We start from the raw sequence: 21,594 nt of genomic DNA on the forward strand, positions 1-21,594 counted from the left end.
ACAAGTGGAATTGTTAAATCACCCGCAATCTGCATTCAGAATGACTATCAGTCATAGTATTCAATCTTCCATAACCTATCTCAATCATCTAAACTGGAACAGCCATCTCAGTAATAGGTGCAATAAATCCAATAACTAACAGATTGGATTATTTTAGAAAACTGTTATTTATCTTTGTTAAGCATGAAATTAATCAACCAATCAATGTACATGCGAAAACACAGATAATACAGTAAAACAAACCATTCTTAATCTCCCTGCAATAGAGCATACTGGGAAATATTATGTATGGTTTTATGTAGAACCCTTCTTGCCTTCCAAAGACTCATCAAATCACCCTTTCTTCCCAAAATGGTTCTCAGGATGTTAAATGTTCTAGGTAGAACCCTTTGCCTTACAAAATAATCATTGTCTTCCAAATAGGGTTCATTAGATCCAAACGGTTCTTGGTAGAACCCCATACCGCCGCAAATAACCCCCTTGTAAACCCTTTTCAAAGAGTGTACACTCATCATATACGCTGCTACTACTTTGTTTTTATACTCTTATTATAATCTATCCTGATGCCTAGTGACTTTAACCCTACCTACATGTACAGTGCATTCAGAAAGTATTCACACCTACTGATATACACACACAATACCCCATAATGTCAAAGTGGAATTATGTTTTTATACATTTTTACAAATTAAGAAAAATCGAAAAGCTGAAGTCGCTTCAATATAAGTATTCAACCCCTTTGTTATGGCTAGCCTAAATAAGTTCAGGAGTACAAATGTGCATAACAAGTCACATAATAAGTCGCATGGACTCGGTGTGCTGGTGTTTAACATGATTTGTTTAATGACTACTTCATCTCTGTAACCCACACATACAATTATCTGGGTCCCCCAGTCGAGCAGTGAATTTCAAGCACAGATTCAACCACAAAGATCATGTACATTAGGTTTTTCAATACCACACAAAGAAGGGCACCTAAAAAGCGTCTGCTAAATGGCATATATTATTATTATTAAATGAGTAAAAATAAAAAAGCAGACATTGAATACCCCTTTGAGCATGGTGAAGTTATTAATTACAGTTTTGATGGTGTATTAATACACCCAGTCACCACAAAGATACTGGCGTCCTTCCCAGCTCAGTTTCCGGAGAGGACGGAAACCGCTCAGGGATTTCTCCACGAGGCCAATGGGGATTTTAAAACAGAGTTTAATGGCTGTGATGGGAGAAAACTGAAGATGTATCAACAATATTGTAGTTACTCCTCAATACTAACCTAAACAACAGAGTGAAAAGAAGGAAGCCTGTACAGAATACACATATTCCAAAACATGCATCCTGTTTGCAATAAGGCAATAAAGTAATACTGCAAAAGATGTGGCAAAGAAATTAACTTTTTGTCCTGAATACAAAGCATCACTGACTAACACTCTTATTTTCAAGCATGAAGTTGGTTGCATCATATTATGGGTATGGTTGTCATTGGCAAGGACTAAGTAGTTTTTAAAAAACACACAAAAAAACAATAGAGCTAAGCACAGGCAAAATCCTAGAGGAAAACCTGGTTCAGTTGGCTTTCCAACAGACACTGGGAGACAAATTCACCTTTCAGCCGCACAAATGGCCTAAACGCTAGGCCAATTATAGACTGGAGTTGCTTACCAAGACGGCATTCAATGTTTGAGTGTCCTAGATAAAGTTGGCTTAAATTGGCAAAAAAAAAAGACTTGAAAATGGCTGTCTAGCAAAGACCAATAACCAGAGCTTGAAGAATTGTAAAAATAATAAAGGGCAAATATTGTACAATCCAGGTGTACAAAGCTCTTAGACTTACCCAGAAAGACTCACAGTTGTAATCACTGCCAAAGGTGATTCTAACATGTATTGACTCAAGGGGTTGAATACTTAGTCTTTTATTTTCCATTTAATTCCAAATAAAAATGATAATCTTTCTTCCAATTTGACATTAGACTATTTTGTTTAGATTGTTGCCAAAAATATGACAATTCAATTCATATAAATCCTACTTTGTCAAGGGGTGTGAATATTTTCTGAAGGCACTGTATATACTTACCTCAACTACCTCGTATCCCTGCAAATTGATATGGTATATTGGTACTCCCTGTATTTAGCTTCATTCTTGTGTGTTATTTCTCTTGTGTTTTTATCTTCTTGTTTTACTCTGCATCGGTGGGAAAGAGCTTGTTAATAAAGCATATCACTCTAGACCTGTTGTTGTATTTGACACGTGACAAATACAATTGTATTTGTTTCGTTGCCACAAAACGAGGATATTTATCCTATTTAATGAGAAATACAATGCTCAGGAGAGAGCGCACACACACACACACACACACACACACACACACACACACACACACACACACACACACACACACACACACACACACACACACACACACACACACACACACACACACACACACACACACACACACACACACACACACACACACACACACACACACTGCCTGTAACGCCATACACAGCTCTGAATTGAAAATGAGGATAAATAATTGATAAGGAATGCTTTGTAACTGCTTAAAGAATTTGCAGACAAATCACGTCCCATGCTCTATTCAGTGCTAGACAATATACAATTCTTAAACAGCATATACTATATAGGCCTTATGTAGTAAAGTGTTATTTTATCTTAGATAATTCATTGAAACAGGTTAATTGGGCTGCTATCATTAAAATAAACAGAATGAAATTGTAAACAATTAAACAGAGAAAAGGCAAATGGCCCAAAATGGCTAGAAAAGTTGAGCAAATACAGTATAAAATACTGGATTTCCCAAGTCTATGGCTAGGAGTGTTTCCTGACTATGTGGCCTGAACAGGAAAATCTCTTGCCCTGGTGTTTTACTGGGGCCCATCATTTTTCCTGGTTAGGTCACATGGTCAGAAAATGTTTCTGCATTTGTAACATTTATTCAGTACACCTTTTGCTTGTGACATGGTTATGTAGAAGCTTTCATCACCAGAAGAGCACCCATCATATTCAGATTCCTAGCTTGATGTTAGATCTGATGGAATGCTTTTGGTATCAAAACACGTTATGGTTGTATCTGTGATTACATTTAGCTAATTTCAAGAAGTGTTGGTTCTTTGAGATCTTTGGGTACTCAAGTGAATCTGATGTTGGTGATGTCATAAAAGAGGTCCTCGTTATCTCCACTGCAGAGGTCAGTAAATGGCGGAGCCTGCTGAATTTCCATTCAGCCCATTTCCATAAACTCTGTAGAAGAATTACAGTTGTGCAGCCTTAAAAGTTACACTTTTCAATCTTTCCTTGTCTTACTTTGCAATCTCAAACATATAAAAAAACAGCCTCTCTGCTGATAATGTATTATTTCCACATTCAAATAAAGTCTTGAGAGTCAGGATCCAATATTTAGTTTTTATCCTGTTGTATTGTACAGCATGTTCATCTTTTTCCTACTTCAGAAGCCACTGGTTTACTGGAAAGAGAACAAAGAGATGTGGAGGTTAGCATAAACTGCTTGAACTGGAAACAAAGGCAATGCTTGAGACATAGAACCTACAAAGAACCTGTTCATTTTGAGGGACGAGACAGTTTTCTATAGACATCTCAGAACTACAGAAGACAGAAAACATACACTCAGTGGGCAGCTTATTAGGTACACCCATCTAGTACTGGGTCGGATCCCCCTTTGCCTCCAGAACAGCCTGAATTACCCAAGGCATGGAAACGTCGCTCAATTGGTATCAAGGGACCTAATGTGTGCCAGGAAAACCTTCCCCACACCATACACCACCGCCACCAACCTGTATCGTTGACACCAGGCAGGATGGGGCCATGGACTAATGCTGCTTACGCCAAAGCCTGACTCTGCCATCAGCATGACGCAACAGGAACTGGGATTTGTCAGACCAGGCAAAGTTTTTCCACTCCTCAATTGTCCAGTGTTTGTGATTGCATGCCCACTGGAGCCATTTCTTCTTGTTTTTAGCTGATTGTAGTAGAACCCAGTGTGGTTGTCTGCTGCAATGCCTTTCTGCACACAACTGTTGTACTGCAACATTATTTACTTATTTGTGGCCAGCTTGTTAGCTTGCACGATTCTTGCCATTATCCTTCGACCTCTCTCATCAACAAGCTATTTTCACCCACTGGACTGCCACTGACTGGATGTATTTTGTGTGTTGCACCATTCAAATCAAAATGTATTTGTCACATACACATGGTTAGCAGATGTTAATGCGAGTGTAGCGAAATGCTTGTGCTTCTAGTTCTGACAATGCAGTAATAACCAACAAGTAATCTAGCTAACAATTCCAAAACGACTACCTTATAGACACAAGTGTAAGGGGATAAGAATATGTACATAAAGATATATGAGTGAGTGATGGTACAGAGCGGCATAGGCAAGATACAGTAGATGGTATTGAGTGCAGTATATACATATGAGATGAGTATGTAAACAAAGTGGCATAGTTAAAGTGGCTAGTGATACATGTATTACATAAAGATGCAGTAGATGATATAGAGTACAGTATATACATATACATATGAGATGAGTAATGTAGGGTATGTAAACATTATATTAGGTAGCATTGTTTAAAGTGGCTAGTGATATATTTTACATCATTTCCCATAAATTCACATTATTAAAGTGGCTGGAGTTGAGTCAGTGTGTTGGCAGCAGCCACTCAATGTTAGTGGTGGCTGTTTAACAGTCTGATGGCCTTGAGATAGAAGCTGTTTTTCAGTCTCTCGGTCCCAGCCTTGATGCACCTGTACTGACCTCGCCTTCTGGATGATAGCAGGGTGAACAGGCAGTGGCTCGGGTGGTTGTTGTCCTTGATGATCTTTATGGCCTTCCTGTGACATTGGGTGGTGTAGGTGTCCTGGAGGGCAGGTAGTTTGCCCCCAGTGATGCGTTGTGCAGACCTCACTACCCTCTGGAGAGCCTTACGGTTGTGGGCGGAGCAGTTGCCGTACCAGGCGGTGATACAGCCCGACAGGATGCTCTCGATTGTGCATCTGTAGAAGTTTGTGAGTGCTTTTGGTGACAAGCCAAATTTCTTCAGCTTCCTGAGGTTGAAGAGGCGCTGCTGCGCCTTCTTCACGATGCTGTCTGTGTGGGTGGACCAATTCAGTTTGTCTGTGATGTGTATGCCGAGGAACTCAAAACTTACTACCCTCTCCACTACTGTCCCATCAATGTGGATAGGGGGGTGTTCCCTCTGCTGTCCACAATCATCTCATTAGTTTTGTTGACGTTGAGTGTGAGGTTATTTTCCTGACACCACACTCCGAGGGCCCTCACCTCCTCCCTGTAGGCCGTCTCGTCGTTGTTTGTAATCAAGCCTACCACTGTTGTGTCGTCCGCAAACATGATGATTGAGTTGGAGGCGTGCGTGGCCACGCAGTCGTGGGTGAACAGGGAGTACAGGAGAGGGCTCAGAACGCACCCTTGTGGGGCCCCAGTGTTGAGGATCAGCGGGGTGGAAATGTTGTTGCCTACCCTCACCACCTGGGGGTGGCCCGTCAGGAAGTCCAGTACCCAGTTGCACAGGGCGGGGTCGAGACCCAGGGTCTCGAGCTTGATGACGAGCTTGGAGGGTACTATGGTGTTGAATGCCGAGCTGTAGTCGATTCTCGTTAAACCCTAGACACGATCAAGCGTAAAAAGCCCAGGAGGCCGGATGTTTCTGAGATACTGGAACCGGCGCACCTGGCACCGACGATCATACCACGCTCAGTCGCTTAGGTCACTGGTTTTGTCCATTCTAACGTTCAATCGAACATTAACTGAATGCCTTGATGCCACGGTCTGTAGGAGTGAACCATTTTCGCGAATGGGTTAGTGTACCTAATATACTGGTCACTGAGTGTATATTGAATTTCTAAAAACACAAACAGTTTCAGAATACAGTATGTGCAGTTTATATTACTATGACAACCTTCATCCTCACAGTCTGTTTTTACCAATACCCGAATTTTACCAGACATTTTAAAGTAACCGTGTTGATTGAATAAAGATCTTAAACACATGCGTTCAGACACACCTCGATACTGGTGCCTCAGGGCACGGTTGTTGGGGCAGTCCCGGCCCTGCTTGCTGAAGTTGATGTTGGTGCGGATACAGCGCTGTAGGAGAGGCTGGGCGGGCCGTGTGTTGTCACTCATACTGAGGAATATCTTATATGGCTCATTCTGGCTTAGCAGTCGCAGAGAATGCATCTAAAGAGACGGAGAGAGAGAAAGTTGGACAGATAAGGTTTATGGTAGAGAATCTACAGTCTCAAATACGGCCAATTATCAAGTAACTTCTGGCAAACATGAGTTAATGTTATTATTGAGTCTATGATCGAGGGTGAGTTACCTGCATCTGTGTGACGTACACAGGTTTGTTCATGAGGATCCAGGTGGCTGTCTCGAAGCAGGGCGGGATAGTCATGGAGCCCTCGTATGTTATAAAACGTGTAGTGTCTGGATATAGATCTGCTATGTTGAGCCCCATGAGTAAGAATGCGTCATCTGGAGGTGGACCAAAACAGAGGTAATCAGATTCATACTGTACCATCCTCAACACTTTATACACTGTATTACAGAATAATAATAACACATTTAATTTGTATAGCGCTTTTCATTACAGTGTTATCCCAAAGCTCTACATAGGCAAAAAAGAATGATAATAAAATAAAAACTACAGTAAAAACAAATCAAGGCAGGAAATAGCAATAGTAGGCTAGTTGCTAAAAGGACTTTCCAGATTAGGACTATAAGAAAGACAGTCTGTAGAAATGTGTTTAAAAACCAGTTTTAAAAGCTCTGTTTGATGGAGCGGTTCTCAAATGGTCAGGGAGAGTATTCCATAGGCGAGGGAGCAGAAGGCTCGGTCCCCCATAGTACTGAGACGTGTCTTGGGATCCTGAAGCAGTGGTGAGTTCCTGGAGTGGAGAGTGCGAGGTGGCTCATTGATATGAATTATATTGTTGATGTAGGTGGGACTCAATCCATTCAAAGCTTTAAACACTAGGAGGAGGATTTTAAAGTCAATCTTATTGTTGACCGGTACCCAGTGGAGTTCAGCAAGGATGGGGGTGATGTGGGACTCTTCTGGAGAAGTTGTGGCCTCTGAAGTGAATTGGTTGAAAGGCCCCCGAACAGAGCATGGCCATAGTCGATCTGGGAGAAGATGAAGGCGTGGACGAGTTTCTCTGCATCTGGCTGGGAGAGCGATGGTTTGAGCCAGGCAATGTTTCTTAGATGGAAAAATTATGTTTTGCAGATACGTTTTATATGGGCATCAAAGGACAGAGAAGGATCAAACTTAACTTCCAGGTTAGAGATGACAGAGGACAGATGGATGACTTGACCGTCACTAGTAGGGCAGATGTTTCCGGCACTAGTGACCTGCCTGTGTGTCCCAATAAGCATAGCCTCAGTCTTGCTGCTGTTCAGCAGTTCTCTTTCATCCATGCCCTGATGTCATCTAGGCAGCTGCCAAGTTTTGCTAGGCCTGAGATGGTGTCCGGATTGATGTAAATATACACTTGGGTATCGTCAGTGCAGCAGTGGAAGTTGATGTTATAGAGACTGAGGATTTGGGTGAGAAGGAGCATGTAGATTAGGAACAGAATAGGATGCAAAACGGACTCTTGTGGGATGTCGCATGAGACTGTAGACTCCACCGATCTGGACTCTCCAATCAGGATCGATTGCTTCCTATTGGAGAGGTAAGAGGAGAACCAGTTCAGAGCAGTTCCAGAGACTGAAGTGTGCTCTCTGATGCCGCAGGAGGATGTTGTGGTCAGCAGTGTCAAAAGTGCACTGAGATCTAGTGGGAGGCTAGGTGATCCAGATTCTGTAGCCATAAGTAGGTCATTGGTAACTTTCACCATAGCTGTTTCGGTGCTGTGCAAGGACTGGAAACCTCACTGGAAAAATGTGTTCAGCCAATTGGAAGACAGATGGGATTGAAGCTGGTTTGCAATCCCTTTTTCCAGTACTGATAGGAAGAAGTTGGAGATGGGCCTTTAGTTGGATAAGAGGTCAAGGTTGGGTGTCTTCAGTAAGGGGGTGACTGCATCTGTTTTGAAGAATGATAGTACCTCCCCGGTCAGCAGGGACTTGTAATACAGTATAACATCCAATTATTATAATAATGGGATACAAATAAAAGGATGATTAAATAAATCACTAATGTAATTCGTTTAACTTAATTTAATTAATGAAAATGGAATGACAAAACAGACTAAATGAAGAGCATAAAACTGAAAGAAAAGAGAGTTTGGGTAGAGGCTGTTAATACTAACTATAGCAATGTTACATAATTGTTGTCTTTAAAGGAATGCCAATTTTCGATCAGCTTAGAACATTCTGAAAGTGCCACAGAGTTATTTCTGTCAGTTAGAAACAGGAGATGACTCAAACATCTCTCAGGGTTGGGGGCAGTTTCTATTGTTACACATCTTATCCATTGAACCAGGAGGATCACATTGGTAATGTATCTGATTAATTCAGAAGTTGGAATGAATTTCACTCAATCTCTGATTAAGACAATCTCTGGCAACCGTCCAATTAGCCAAATTAATTCAATTGCTAGATATTCTTTTTTTTTTATGGCGGATCCAGAAATGGAACTGACTACTATTCTATCTGTGACTACTGTAGATTGGACAACGTGTGTGCATAAACCCACACATCTTAAATGCCTGAGGGTGCTTACGTTTGTATGTTATTCTCGTGATGGTGTCTCTGTTCAGCATGCGATTCAGGAATACATTTGGAGACTCGGATATCTGAGAGGGATGAGATGTAAAGGAACATAAAATATTCAGCATCCGCAGCACAGTCCCATGGGATTCTGAATATAAAGACCACTGTCACTACAATAGAACACCACAGAGAAGGAGATTGTCTGCATCAAGCACAACAGACCTTTATGAATATGGACACAATAGCTACGCCATTGGGGCTCTTGGCTGCCTCACTGTAGTTGGCATAGAGTTCCTGGTTGTAGTGTATAAGTTGCACCTGTAAGTGAGGCGAGATAAAGACAAAACAAACAGTGAGTCCTTCCTTTCCTGGTGTTAGACCATGTGAGATAGAAAGGTGAATTTGTCTTGCACATGAAAGCATTATGTCAGATTAAACTAATCTTATCCATCCAACCCTCACTCGAAGACAAACTCAAGAAATGTAGGAATATTTTACTTTGACACTTGTCTGCTTAGTAGAGTTCCAATTTAGAACAGGATTCAGCTCTAATTATCTGGGCAGCCGCTTACTTTTGGCAACATATCTTCCTCACTTAAAAATTGTGATTAAGGACTGGAAAGCGTTTGCCAATTCTCAGTTAAATCGTGACAGACATACTCAGTTTGGCACCTGATAAGTTTACTGTTTTTTACTTGCCATTATAATATCGCTCTCCTCCACTGAAAAAACCCACTGCCACTAAAAACTCACTGCCATTTGTAGATCCAGCCTTTGCTGTTGCTCTTCTACCGCACCCGTCAAAGGCCCTGTACATGTGATTAGTGGACTGAGTGACAGAGGTAGTTCAGCATATTTTATCCTTGTCCATTGTTTGAGGAAATCTTCCACACAAACCAGCCTTGGTAGGGCTGTGTAAAGCAGTGAAGCCTTAACTGTAATGCAAGTTTGATTGAATTGAGCTCTTAGTCTAATGAAAGCAACTTGCAGGTGATTGGATTGTTTATAGACACAGCAAAGATAAAGATAATCCCTCTCGGCTCATTGGCTCGTTCCCTCTCACCTCTGCAGGGAAGGACTGTCCATTGAGCAGGTGCTCCGAGCCCTGGCCGTCCTCGCTACCGAAGTGCAGGCGGATCTCCTCCAGCCGGTGACTGTAACCCAGAGGCCCACCGGAGATGTTCACCAGGTGAGCCTTGTCTGGCCGCAGCGACACGTGGCGCCCTGTGTTGTACATGGTGCCTCCCATCTGCACAGAGAGGAGTCAAGTGAGGTGTGGTGGATGTGTGGTAAAAGATAAGGGGGGAGTAAGTTTCTCACCCGAGAGACCTCTACAGAAGAGGAAATGGAGATAACTCATGTTAATACACTGAACTAAAATATAAATCACAACATGCACAATTTCTAAGATTTTACCGAGTTACAGTTCATATAAGGGAAATCAGTACATTTAAATTAATTAATGAATTACTTAGGCCCTAATCTATGGATTTTACATGACTGCAAATACAGGTGTGCATCTGTTGATCACAGATACCTTAAAAATAGGTAGGGTTGTGGATCAGAAAACCAGTCAGTATCTGGTGTGACTACCATTTGCCTCATGAAGCGCGACACATCTCCTTCGCATAGAGTTGATCAGGCTGTTGATTGTGGCATGTGAAATGTTGTCCCACTCCTCTTCAATGACTGTGTGAAGTTGTTGGATATTGGCGGGAACTGGAACACGCTGTCGTACACGTCGATCCAGAGCATCCCAAACATTCTCAATGGGTGATATGTCTGGTGAGTATGCAGGCCATGGAAGAACTGGGACATTTTTAGCTGTCAGGAATTGTGTACAGATCCTTGCAACATGGGACTGTGCATTATCATGCTGAAACATGAGGTGATGGCGGCGGATGAACTGACTCACCACAGTATCTCTGTGCATTAAAATAGCCATTGATAAAATGCAATTATGTTCGTAGCTTATGCCTGCCCATACCATCACCCCACCACCACCATGGGGCACTCTGTTCACAATGTTGACATCGCAAACCGCTCGCCCACACGACGCCATACACACGGTCTGCCATCTGCCCGAAACAGTTGAAACCAGGATTAATCCGTGACGAGCACACTTCTCCAGTGTGCCAGTGGCCATCAAAGGTCAGCATTTGCCTACTGAAGTCTGTTACAACGCCGAACTGCAGTCAGGTGAAGACCCTGGTGAGGATGACGAACATGCAGATGAGCTTCCCGAGACGGTCTCTGCACATTTTAGAGAGGTATTTTATTTTCCCCAGCACAAGGTGCACCTGTTATGATCATGCTGTTTGATCAGCTTCTTGATATGCTACACCTGTCAGGTGGATGGATTATCTTGGCAAAGGATAAATGCTCAGTAACAGTGATGTAAACAAAATTATTTTATTTCAATTGCACTTTTCCATTACTGCAATGTAAAATCACAATATTCCTCAGGCTCATAATCACAGAATAATTATTTGGGATTGGCTGTAGGCCTGCAGTAAATGAGTTTTTTAAAAGGTGGATTAAAATAAAAAATGAGAAAATCATCTTCCATATCTCATCTCATTAAGGAAGCAGGTGAAATTAATAATAAACTGAGAAACCAACTCTCACGTTGTTTGAAGTGACACATCGAAATGCCCAACAGGTAAAGGAAGACCTTCAAAGCTTTCTTCCATTCTTTCATATAAAACTAGGATAACATTAAGACTTATAATGAAATGAGAGGGAGGTAAGGAGATAAAGTGACGGGAGGGAGTTCAGTGTTATGCCTGTGTAGATCGTGATGGAGTCATTCATCATAGGGTGATCCACTTAGTTACAGTGCCTTGCGAAAGTATTCGGACCCCTTGAACTTTGCGACCTTTTGCCACATTTCAGGCTTCAAACATAAAGATATAAAACTGTATTTTTTGTGAAGAATCAACAACAAGTGGGACACAATCATGAAGTGGAATGACATTTATTGGATATTTCAAACTTTTTTAACAAATCAAAAACTGAAAAATTGGGCATGCAAAATTATTCAGCCCCCTTAAGTTAATTAATACTTTGTAGCGCCACCTTTTGCTGCAATTACAGCTGTAAGTCGCTTGGGGTATGTCTCTATCAGTTTTGCACATCGAGAGACTGACATTTTTTCCCATTCCTCCTTGCAAAACAGCTCGAGCTCAGTGAGGTTGGATGGAGAGCATTTGTGAACAGCAGTCCTCAGTTCTTTCCACAGATTCTCGATTGGATTCAGGTCTGGACTTTGACTTGGCCATTCTAACACCTGGATATGTTTATTTTTGAACCATTCCATTGTAGATTTTGCTTTATGTTTTGGATCATTGTCTTGTTGGAAGACAAATCTCCGTCCCAGTCTCAGGTCTTTTGCAGACTCCATCAGGTTTTCTTCCAGAATGGTCCTGTATTTGGCTCCATCCATCTTCCCATCAATTTTAACCATCTTCCCTGTCCCTGCTGAAGAAAAGCAGGCCCAAACCATGATGCTGCCACCACCATGTTTGACAGTGCGGATGGTGTGTTCAGGGTGATGAGCTGTGTTGCTTTTACGCCAAACATAACGTTTTGCATTGTTGCCGAAAAGTACAATTTTGGTTTCATCTGACCAGAGCACCTTCTTCCACATGTTTGGTGTGTCTCCCAGGTGGCTTGTGGCAAACTTTAAACAACACTTTTTATGGATATCTTTAAGAAATGGCTTTCTTCTTGTCACTCTTCCATAAAGGCCAGATTTGTGCAATATATGACTGATTGTTGTCCTATGGACAGAGTCTCCCACCTCAGCTGTAGATCTCTGCAGTTCATCCAGAGTGATCATGGGCCTCTTGGCTGCATCTCTGATCATTCTTCTCCTTGTATGAGCTGAAAGTTTAGAGGGACGGCCAGGTCTTGGTAGATTTGCAGTGGTCTGATACTCCTTCCATTTCAATATTATCGCTTGCACAGTGCTCCTTGGGATGTTTAAAGCTTGGGAAATCTTTTTGTATCCAAATCCGGCTTTAAACTCCTTCACAACAGTATCTCGGACCTGCCTGGTGTGTTCCTTGTTCTTCATGATGCTCTCTGCGCTTTTAACGGACCTCTGAGACTATCACAGTGCAGGTGCATTTATACGGAGTCTTGATTACACACAGGTGGATTGTATTTATCATCATTAGTCATTTAGGTCAACATTGGATCATTCAGAGATCCTCACTGAACTTCTGGAGAGAGTTTGCTGCACTGAAAGTAAAGGGGCTGAATAATTTTGCACGCCCAATTTTTCAGTTTTTGAAATGTTAAAAAAGTTTGAAATATCCAATAAATGTCGTTCCATTTCATGATTGTGTCCCACTTGTTGTTGATTATTCACAAAAAAATACAGTTTTATATCTTTATGTTTGAAGGCTGAAATGTGGCAAAAGGTCGCAAAGTTCAAGGGGGCCGAATACTTTCACAAGGCACTGTAATTTATTCAGAGACAAAAAAATACAGAAAAATATATACATGGTTAAATGAAGTAGGAAAAGCAATATATTTCACTTGACATGTTTTTAATAGCCCTTTAAACAGGGACCCTTTCTATTCCCTCTTAGTGCATAATGCATGTAATCAAATGAGCAAAATGGTGAGAGCTGAACATTAATTCAATTCCTCAACAGTGTTATGTATTATACCAAATCTTCCACTGACACCTATTCTAATTACTAGGCAAAATAAGCACTCAGCAGGTACTGAGCTGGCACAGAGCTGGCACTGGGGCCAATACTTTGTGCATGAGAAGACGGCAATATGGGTTCGGAGTTGTAGGTTCTGTTTTGGGGATGATATAATCTCTACTGGCTAGTAAGCAAACAAATGTGATGAGGCCCTTTGGGATGTGATAATATAGCTGGCTTGCTTTGTCATAAAAATATGTTTTCACTAAATCCACCTACTGTTCACAAAACAGCCTTCAAAATCCTTCTGATAACAGTGGTGCATTAAAATCTGATAGACAAAGATATAATAAGAACATTTAGAGTACCCACTTAACAGTGCATTTAAGGTACAGAATGAGTACGTGTGTCCACATTTTGAACTGGTACTAATATATATATATATATATATATTAAAATAGTTGCAGACAGATTTAAGGTCATATTACATTTTTTCACAGGGTTTTGATTTTCTTTTTATAGGACCAGATGTTTAAAGTTGTTCAGTTCCTGTATTCATCTTGTGCAGCGACACCAGGTATGGTCACTCAATCAAACCAAATCAAATCTCTTAACATAACTTCAATTTATTAAGAGTAGCATGGACAATCAATTGGATATTCTATCACAAAGTGTCTTTCAAATGCTCTCCATTCTGTGCGGTCTCATTGACACCACAGACTGACTAGGCCTACCTAACAGGCAGAAATTCTGCAGTTGAACCTCAATTCCATTCAAATTCACAATGATCATTGATTATGACAACGCACAATGCCCTAGTTACCTTGAATGCAATGTATTTGGATGTAAGGTCATGCTAGAGGAGGAGCTGACACAACACTCCTGTTGAGGGATTTAGAGATTTTGCTGTCCGCTTTAAGCATTCCCAAACAGAGCATAAAAGCTGCTTACCATGACCAAAAATCCCCCCATGCTTCATTGAGTTAAAAAGGCTTGGGACTAATTGCTGTTCTGCTTCAGTGAATTGAGTCCAAATATTGAGGGCTTACATTTTTGGGGACATTTGATTATAATTTGAAATTTGTTTTGTATCAGGTTAGGTTAAACTTTTCCCCTCTGCTGTACAGTGGACTGTCCCTCAGGCTTGAGAGATAGGTTCTACAGTGCCTCCAGAAAGTATTCACACCCCTTGACTTTCCAAATCTTGTGTTACTAAGTGGGATCCAAATGGATTTAACTGTCCTTTTCTTTGTCAATGATCAACACAAAATACTCTGTCAAAGTAGAAGAAAAATTCTAACATTTGTAAAAATAAAAAAATCCCAGTGTCTTGTAGAAAGCAGAATGAATCAGGTTTTCCTCTAGCATTTTGCCTGTGCTTAGCTCCATTCTGTTAATTTTCTATCCTGAAAAACTCCAGTCCTTAATGATTACAAGCATACCCATAATATGATGCAGCCATCACCATGCTTCAACATATGGAGAACGCTACTCAGTAATGCGTTGTATTGGATTTACCCCAAACATATCACTTTGTATTCAGGACAAAAAACTGCTTTGCAGTACTACTTTAGTGCCTTGTTTGCAAACAGGATGCATGTTTTGGAATATTTTTACTCTGTACAGGCTTCCTTCTTTTCACTCTGTCAATTAGGTTAGTATTGTGGATTAACTACAATGTTGTGGATCCATCCTTAGTTCTCTCTTATCACAGCCATTAAACTCTTTAACTGTATTAATGTCACCATTGGCCTCATGGTGAAATCCCTGAGCAGTTTCCTTCCTCTCCTGCACTTGAGTTAGGAAGGACGCTTGCATCTTTGTAGAGAGTGGGTATATTGATACACCATCCAAAGTGTAATTAATAACTTCAGCATGCTCAAAGGGATATTCAAAGCCTGCTTTTTAAAGAATTGTACCCATTTACCAATAGATGCCCTTCTTTCCGAGGCTTTGGAAAACCTCCCTGATCTTTGTGGTTAAATCTGTGTTTGAAATTCACTGCTCGACTGAGGGACCTTAGAGATAATTGTATGTGTGGGGTACAGAGATGAAGTAGAAATTCAAATATAAAGTTAAACACTTATTTCCGATAAAGCGAGTCCATGCAACTTATTATGTGACTTGTTTTGCCAATTTTTACTCATGACCTTATTTGGGCTAGCCAATACAAAGGGGTTGAATACTCACTGACTTATTGACTTAATTTTTTATTAATTTGAAAAAAATGTCTAAAAACATAATTCCACTCTGACATTATGGGGTATTGTGTGTAGGCCAGTGAAAAAAACATCTAAAATGTAAACAATTTTTAATTCAGGCTGTAACAGAACAAAATGTGGAAATAGTCAAGGGGCGTGAATACTTTCTGAAGGCACTGTACGTGTCATACCTCACTTTTATGCAGAACGCAAGACTCTCCCATTATTATATCAATGAAAAGTACATTTCAGTGACTGCCCTCAAAAGAGTGAGAACGGGAGGTAGTTTTTGGATTTCCACCATGTTTTGAGAAGAGAAGTTAGACTAGTTTTGATTAGATTATTAAATCCCCAATCTCTCTCGGTTCCCTGGAGGCCCTCTACTGTCTGCCTGAAAAATACACATTTTACATTTACATCATTTAGCAGATGCTCTTATCCAGAGCAAAATACAGGAGCAATTAGCGGTAAGTGCCTTGCTCAAGGGCACAGCACAGATGATTCACCTAGTCAGCTCGTGGATTCTAACCAGTGACATTTCGGTTACTGGCCCAAAACTCTTAACAGCTAGGCTACCTGCCACCCTCGAACTGTGGCCTTTACACTCTGAAGTGAGCTCCTCTCTGTGGGGAACTCATTCTATGCAACGAGGCACGTCTACTGGCTCTGTTTCAAAGTTGGGATTTTACTTCACACACACACTCAGCATGAGATCCACAATAGTAGTATAATGGAGAGAATTTTGTCTCACTCAGCATGAGATCCACAATAGTAGTATAATGGAGAGAATTTTGTCTCGGGCTAAACACGAGCAGCAGAGAGAATCTCCAGTGAACACACGTTGACAGAAACACTGCCTGTTCCTGGCAGTTCAATGCAGTTGGGGTGGTAAAGCAACAGAAGGCATGTTATTTGTTCCACCAACACAGTAAGGTTACAATATGCAAAATATAAATTATCACAAAATCGTGCACGAGAAGCGCATCCATAGCTCTCTCTTTGGCTGGTTAATTAACCATCATTTTGCAACTTGAAAGACAAAATATGCTAAAACATCTCCGCCAATAAAGTGTGTTTTCTAAATTCCCTTTTCATGGTGTCTGTTTGAATGTTGTGTGGACCTCAGACAACCCCTAAACATCTTTGTTAAAGAGACTCTCAGTACTTTTGTATACTGTTTAGCCAGTAGTTCTGAATGTAGCACTCATGAGCCAAAAGAGGACTCCGGAAATGATGTACTGCAGATACGTGCACCACGTCCTTGCTCTTGCTCTAGCTCTGCTGTGTGGCATCAAGTGCATAGCTAGCTGTCACTCATATGGCGAAGGGTTGAAGCTCATTGGTTGAACTCAAATTGCTTAGGGGGCAAATGTAGGGAAAAATGGTGCAGCACAGCTCCCAGAAAAACAGTTGCTTTCAACTATGGATTTTGTGGCTAATTAAGGTAAGACGGTAATTCTGCTCATAGATTGTGCATTTATGAACTACATATTGACACATCCAAACCCCCAAAATTATTCCTGCTATGTGGTGCATTTTCTGTCCCCAGGAAATATAATTTCTTATTTAGTTTAAAATGTGAATTCCAAAGACTTGAAATATAAGGTCAGGTATCCTTTACCTTAAAAACACAAACATTTGGATGTTGAAAGGAAATGCCCTTTGAACACTTTTTTTCCTATGTCCCACTGTTCAGCATCTTTCATCTGTCCTATGTCCCACTGTTCAGCATCTTTCATCTGTCCTATGTCCCACTGTTCAGCATCTTTTATCTGTCCTATGTCCCACTGTTCAGCATCTTTCTTCTGTCCTATGTCCCACTGTTCAGCATCTTTCATCTGTCCTATGTCCCACTGTTCAGCATCTTTCATCTGTCCTATGTCCCACTGTTCAGCATCTTTCATCTGTCCTATGTCCCACTGTTCAGCATCTTTTATCTGTCCTATGTCCCACTGTTCAGCATCTTTCATCTGTCCTATGTCCCACTGTTCAGCATCTTTATCTGTCCTATGTCCCACTGTTCAGCATCTTTATCTGTCCTATGTCCCACTGTTCAGCATCTTTATCTGTCCTATGTCCCACTGTTCAGCATCTTTATCTGTCCTATGTCCCACTGTTCAGCATCTTTATCTGTCCTATGTCCCACTGTTCAGCATCTTTCTTCTGTCCTATGTCCCACTGTTCAGCATCTTTATCTGTCCTATGTCCCACTGTTCAGCATCTTTCATCTGTCCTATGTCCCACTGTTCAGCATCTTTATCTGTCCTATGTCCCACTGTTCAGCATCTTTATCTGTCCTATGTCCCACTGTTCAGCAAATTATGAGATCCAAAAAGGCACCGCAATGTAGGAATGAGTCACCAAAGGAGCATGTCTTTAAGTGGTGACACTCCATGTGAAGTCTGTCAGAATGATGAATCCTCCTGTTATTTGACCCAACACTCACCTCACCCACCTTACTTCTCATTTAGTCTCTGTCACTCCTAAGCCACTTTGTACTCCCTCCCTTCCTTGAGGATTCAAGAATTGAAGTCCTTCAACCTTCGAAAGGTTCGAAAGGAACTATGGTAACTTTAAGACTCTAGGGGCAGTATTTCATTTTTGGATAAAAAGACATGCCCGTTTTAAGCGCAATATTTTGTCACGAAAAGATGCTCGACTATGCTTGGAATTGATAGTTTTGGAAAGAAGACACTCTGACGTTTCCAGAACTGTAAAGATTTTCACTGTGAGTGCCATAGAACAAAATCTACAGGCAAAACCAAGATGTTTGAGTGACCAGGAAATCAACAGGATTTCTGGAGGCACGTTTTCCATGATCTCCTTATATGGCTGTGAATGCGACAGGAATGAACGGACACTTCCTATCGTTTCCCCCAGGTGTCTGCAGCATTGTGACGTATTTGTAGGCATATCATTGGAAGATTGACCATAAGAGCCTACAATTACCAAGTGTCCCGCACGGTGTCTGCGTGGAAATTGGTGCGCAAAAGTCAGGTACCAGTATTTTTCCATCCGAATCAGAGAAGAATGCACGCTTCCAGGGAAGGGATTTCAATGAAGAGATATATGACAAAACACCTTGAGGATTGATTCAAACAACGTTTTCCATGTTTCAGTCGATATTATGGAGTTAATTCGGAAAAAAGTTTGACGTTTAGGTGACTGAATTTTCGGTTAGTTTCGTAGCCAAATGCATAGTAACAAAACGGAAGGTTGTGTCCTACACAAGCATCTTTCAGGAAAAACTGGACATCTGCTATGTAACTGAGAGTCTCCTCATTGAAACATCTGAAGTTCTTCAAAGGTAAATTATTTTATTTGATCCCTTTGCTGGTTTTTGTGAATGTTGCGTGCTAAATGCTAACGCTAAATGCTAAGCTAGCTATCACCACTCTTACACAAATTATTGATTTTCTCTGGTTCTAAAGCATATTTTGAAAATCTGAGACGACAGGATTGTTAAGAAAAGGATAAGCTTGAGGATAGGCATATTTATTTCATTTAATTTGCAATTTTCAGAAATCGCTAATTTTGCGTTATGGTAATGAGCTTGAGGCTGTAGTCACGATCCCGGATCCGGGATGGGGCGGACTAAGAGGTTAAAATCTTATCTCAAACTTGTCACTTGGTAATAGCAGGCTGTTTTCTGGATAAACAAAACAATAAGGATACTCTAGCCCTGGATTACATTACATTACATGAAATAGGTCATACTGTATAATTGCACTAATATTTTCAAAGGACCGACATTTCCCGACTGACAGTTTTCCTCATGGGTGCTTTGCAAAATGCCAACTTGTTGCCTACTAAATGTTTTCTATGAGCAACTGTTTGTGCTTTACTAGGGTAAGTTAATGAGAAACTACGTCTTCATGAGTGAATTTGGTGACAGTGTGTGTGAGTGAGTATGGCTTTGTGGACATCATGGGAGCAAGTGAGATAGGAAATGACTAATGTCCTGCTATTGACTGTCGCAGCATCCAAATTATTACTAAATGTCAACACGTTGAAGTCAATTCAAAGATGCTGTGAACAGAACCATTTATCAAGCAAAGGATTATCACCACAGTTTCATGTCGTCGTTTTTCATGACAAAGATTGCCACACTAAATCACTTCTTAGGATGAATTGTCTGTATCAAGTATCTAAAATGCAAATTGCTATTCAGTCGCTGCCTGAGCATACAAGTTGAAAATATTTCCCTAACATTCAAGTGAAGTGAACAAATACACTTCTGTTAAAGTGCAGTTTTGAGTGCAGCAACTGCATCTTATCGTTTGATCTTTGACCACAACAAGTCTATTTCACACTTTCTCCAACAGTTAAATGCCTTTACAAAACAGGTTCCTCAGAATCTCAGCATCCCCTCCACCTGAGCATCTGTCTCCACCTGACGTTTTCTGTGGTAAAGTGAGACTCCACCACAAGGTCTAACATCCCAAGTGCTTAATAACAAGATGGAAATTCATTTACACAACCACCTTTTTCAAGCAACCACCTTTCATCAAGCTGTAGATCAAAGCTCAATGTTAATCAGGAATAACACTTATTCTATTTGTGTGTGAGTTGAGTTTGTTTGTGTGTGGTGCCGTATGTGTGTGTTAATGGCACATGACAATATTTAAAACTAAAATAGTGTATACATCTCAATAAATAGCTGCAGGAAAAGAGGCAATTAACTGGGAGAGTAAACATGTCCATCTGTTGATGGACAAATATCTGGGAGTATCGAGTAGACGAGCTGTGGCGAATGTAAAAACATCCTGGCTAACTTAATTTATCCCCTCTCCCACAGTCCTCCCACAGACACACGCCAGCACAGATGGCCCAGCTCTCTGCGCTCTCGCTCAGCAGATGCACACTAGCATTAATCATAAAACAAGACTTACAAAGAGAATTTAACCCTCTCTTACATGTACTGTTCTTTGCCAATCTTCCCTGGCTCCTTGTGGTATTTTTCTGATTCTAACAAAATGAGAGTACTATTCATGGGAACCAAATGCTGGGGGAGGTGGACTCTCTTAATCAAAGTGTTTTGTCCTCTGAAGAATGGTCACCACATACCTTACAGTAAGTCCATTTTCATTCTCACACAACCCCGCTAAGAACCAAAAGATACATCAATAAAATGTAATTGCATCAAATAGGCTCGGTAATAGTTAAATTGTCACCATTTGAACTACAGTACTGAGTGTAATTCTGTTGTCATTCTCATTTTACATGATTAGTGATTTCCCCTATTCCCTAGTGGACTTTATGCCCTGTGGTGAACGATGGTCATGCCCCCTTGTCCCCAGCTTGCAGCTTGAGCTTGGGGCATCCTGCCAACACCCTTTGATAATGTTAGTGAAATCCTACAATAAATACTATCTGCTATATGGGTAATTTGATGGGATCGGGATGGGAGAGATTCAGAAGGCAACTGTGAAAGCAGAGCATGATGTACAACTAAAGGAGAGCCATGGGGCCAGATAGCGGGGGTGTTGCTAGTGACATTTAGAAAATTCACCTAGTCAGTGTAGTCGAAAGAATTCTGAGAGCAGATGTTTTAATTTGATGTTACTTCATACTATAAATCTAGAAGCATTTATTCTGTAAACATAATTTTTCCCACCTACACCTTGTTTTGATGATGGCTGAGCATACTAGTCCTCATTACCCATTGTAAATGTAATATGAACACACACAACTGGAATCCAATAATAGCATCCAGACGATCAACGTCTCCTGAAGTTTAAGTCCTGATGCCCTTCAGATCTACAAGCTCAAGAGTCATCTGGGAGTTTAAGATCAAGCTTTCCACAATCTCCTTACCTTGCTGCGTCCGCCTGTGTTGAGACGTAGAGGGGTGAGGAAGGGGTCAAAGATCATGCGACTGGTCTCGACGTTGACCGGCGACTGCCTCTTTCCCATGGCACACAGGTTCCAGGCGGAATTCACTAGCCCCCAGAAGGATGGTACTGTGGACAACAAGCACAGTTCAATGTCCTTTATCATGTCTAATATCATGTTG

The 21,594-nt window shown here is 41.1% G+C and overlaps 1 protein-coding gene across 1 annotated transcript in view; it reads right to left on the minus strand.

Annotated features, from left to right (window-relative positions):
• Positions 1-1,320: 1,320 nt before the first annotated feature.
• The window catches only part of LOC124000904 (carbonic anhydrase-related protein 10-like), a 39,478-nt gene continuing 19,204 nt past the window's right edge, over positions 1,321-21,594 (minus strand). Inside the window, exons 3-9 of the mRNA XM_046307588.1 lie at positions 21,396-21,541; positions 9,780-9,965; positions 8,939-9,034; positions 8,727-8,799; positions 6,378-6,532; positions 6,061-6,235; positions 1,321-3,485 (exon numbers count right to left, since the gene is read on the minus strand). Of these exons, the coding sequence (XP_046163544.1) occupies positions 3,463-3,485; positions 6,061-6,235; positions 6,378-6,532; positions 8,727-8,799; positions 8,939-9,034; positions 9,780-9,965; positions 21,396-21,541 (854 nt within the window). The 3' untranslated portion in view covers positions 1,321-3,462. The remainder of the gene's footprint in view (positions 3,486-6,060; positions 6,236-6,377; positions 6,533-8,726; positions 8,800-8,938; positions 9,035-9,779; positions 9,966-21,395; positions 21,542-21,594) is intronic.

This window comes from Oncorhynchus gorbuscha, linkage group LG16, assembly GCF_021184085.1.
Source record: "Oncorhynchus gorbuscha isolate QuinsamMale2020 ecotype Even-year linkage group LG16, OgorEven_v1.0, whole genome shotgun sequence".
NCBI lineage: Eukaryota > Metazoa > Chordata > Actinopteri > Salmoniformes > Salmonidae > Oncorhynchus > Oncorhynchus gorbuscha.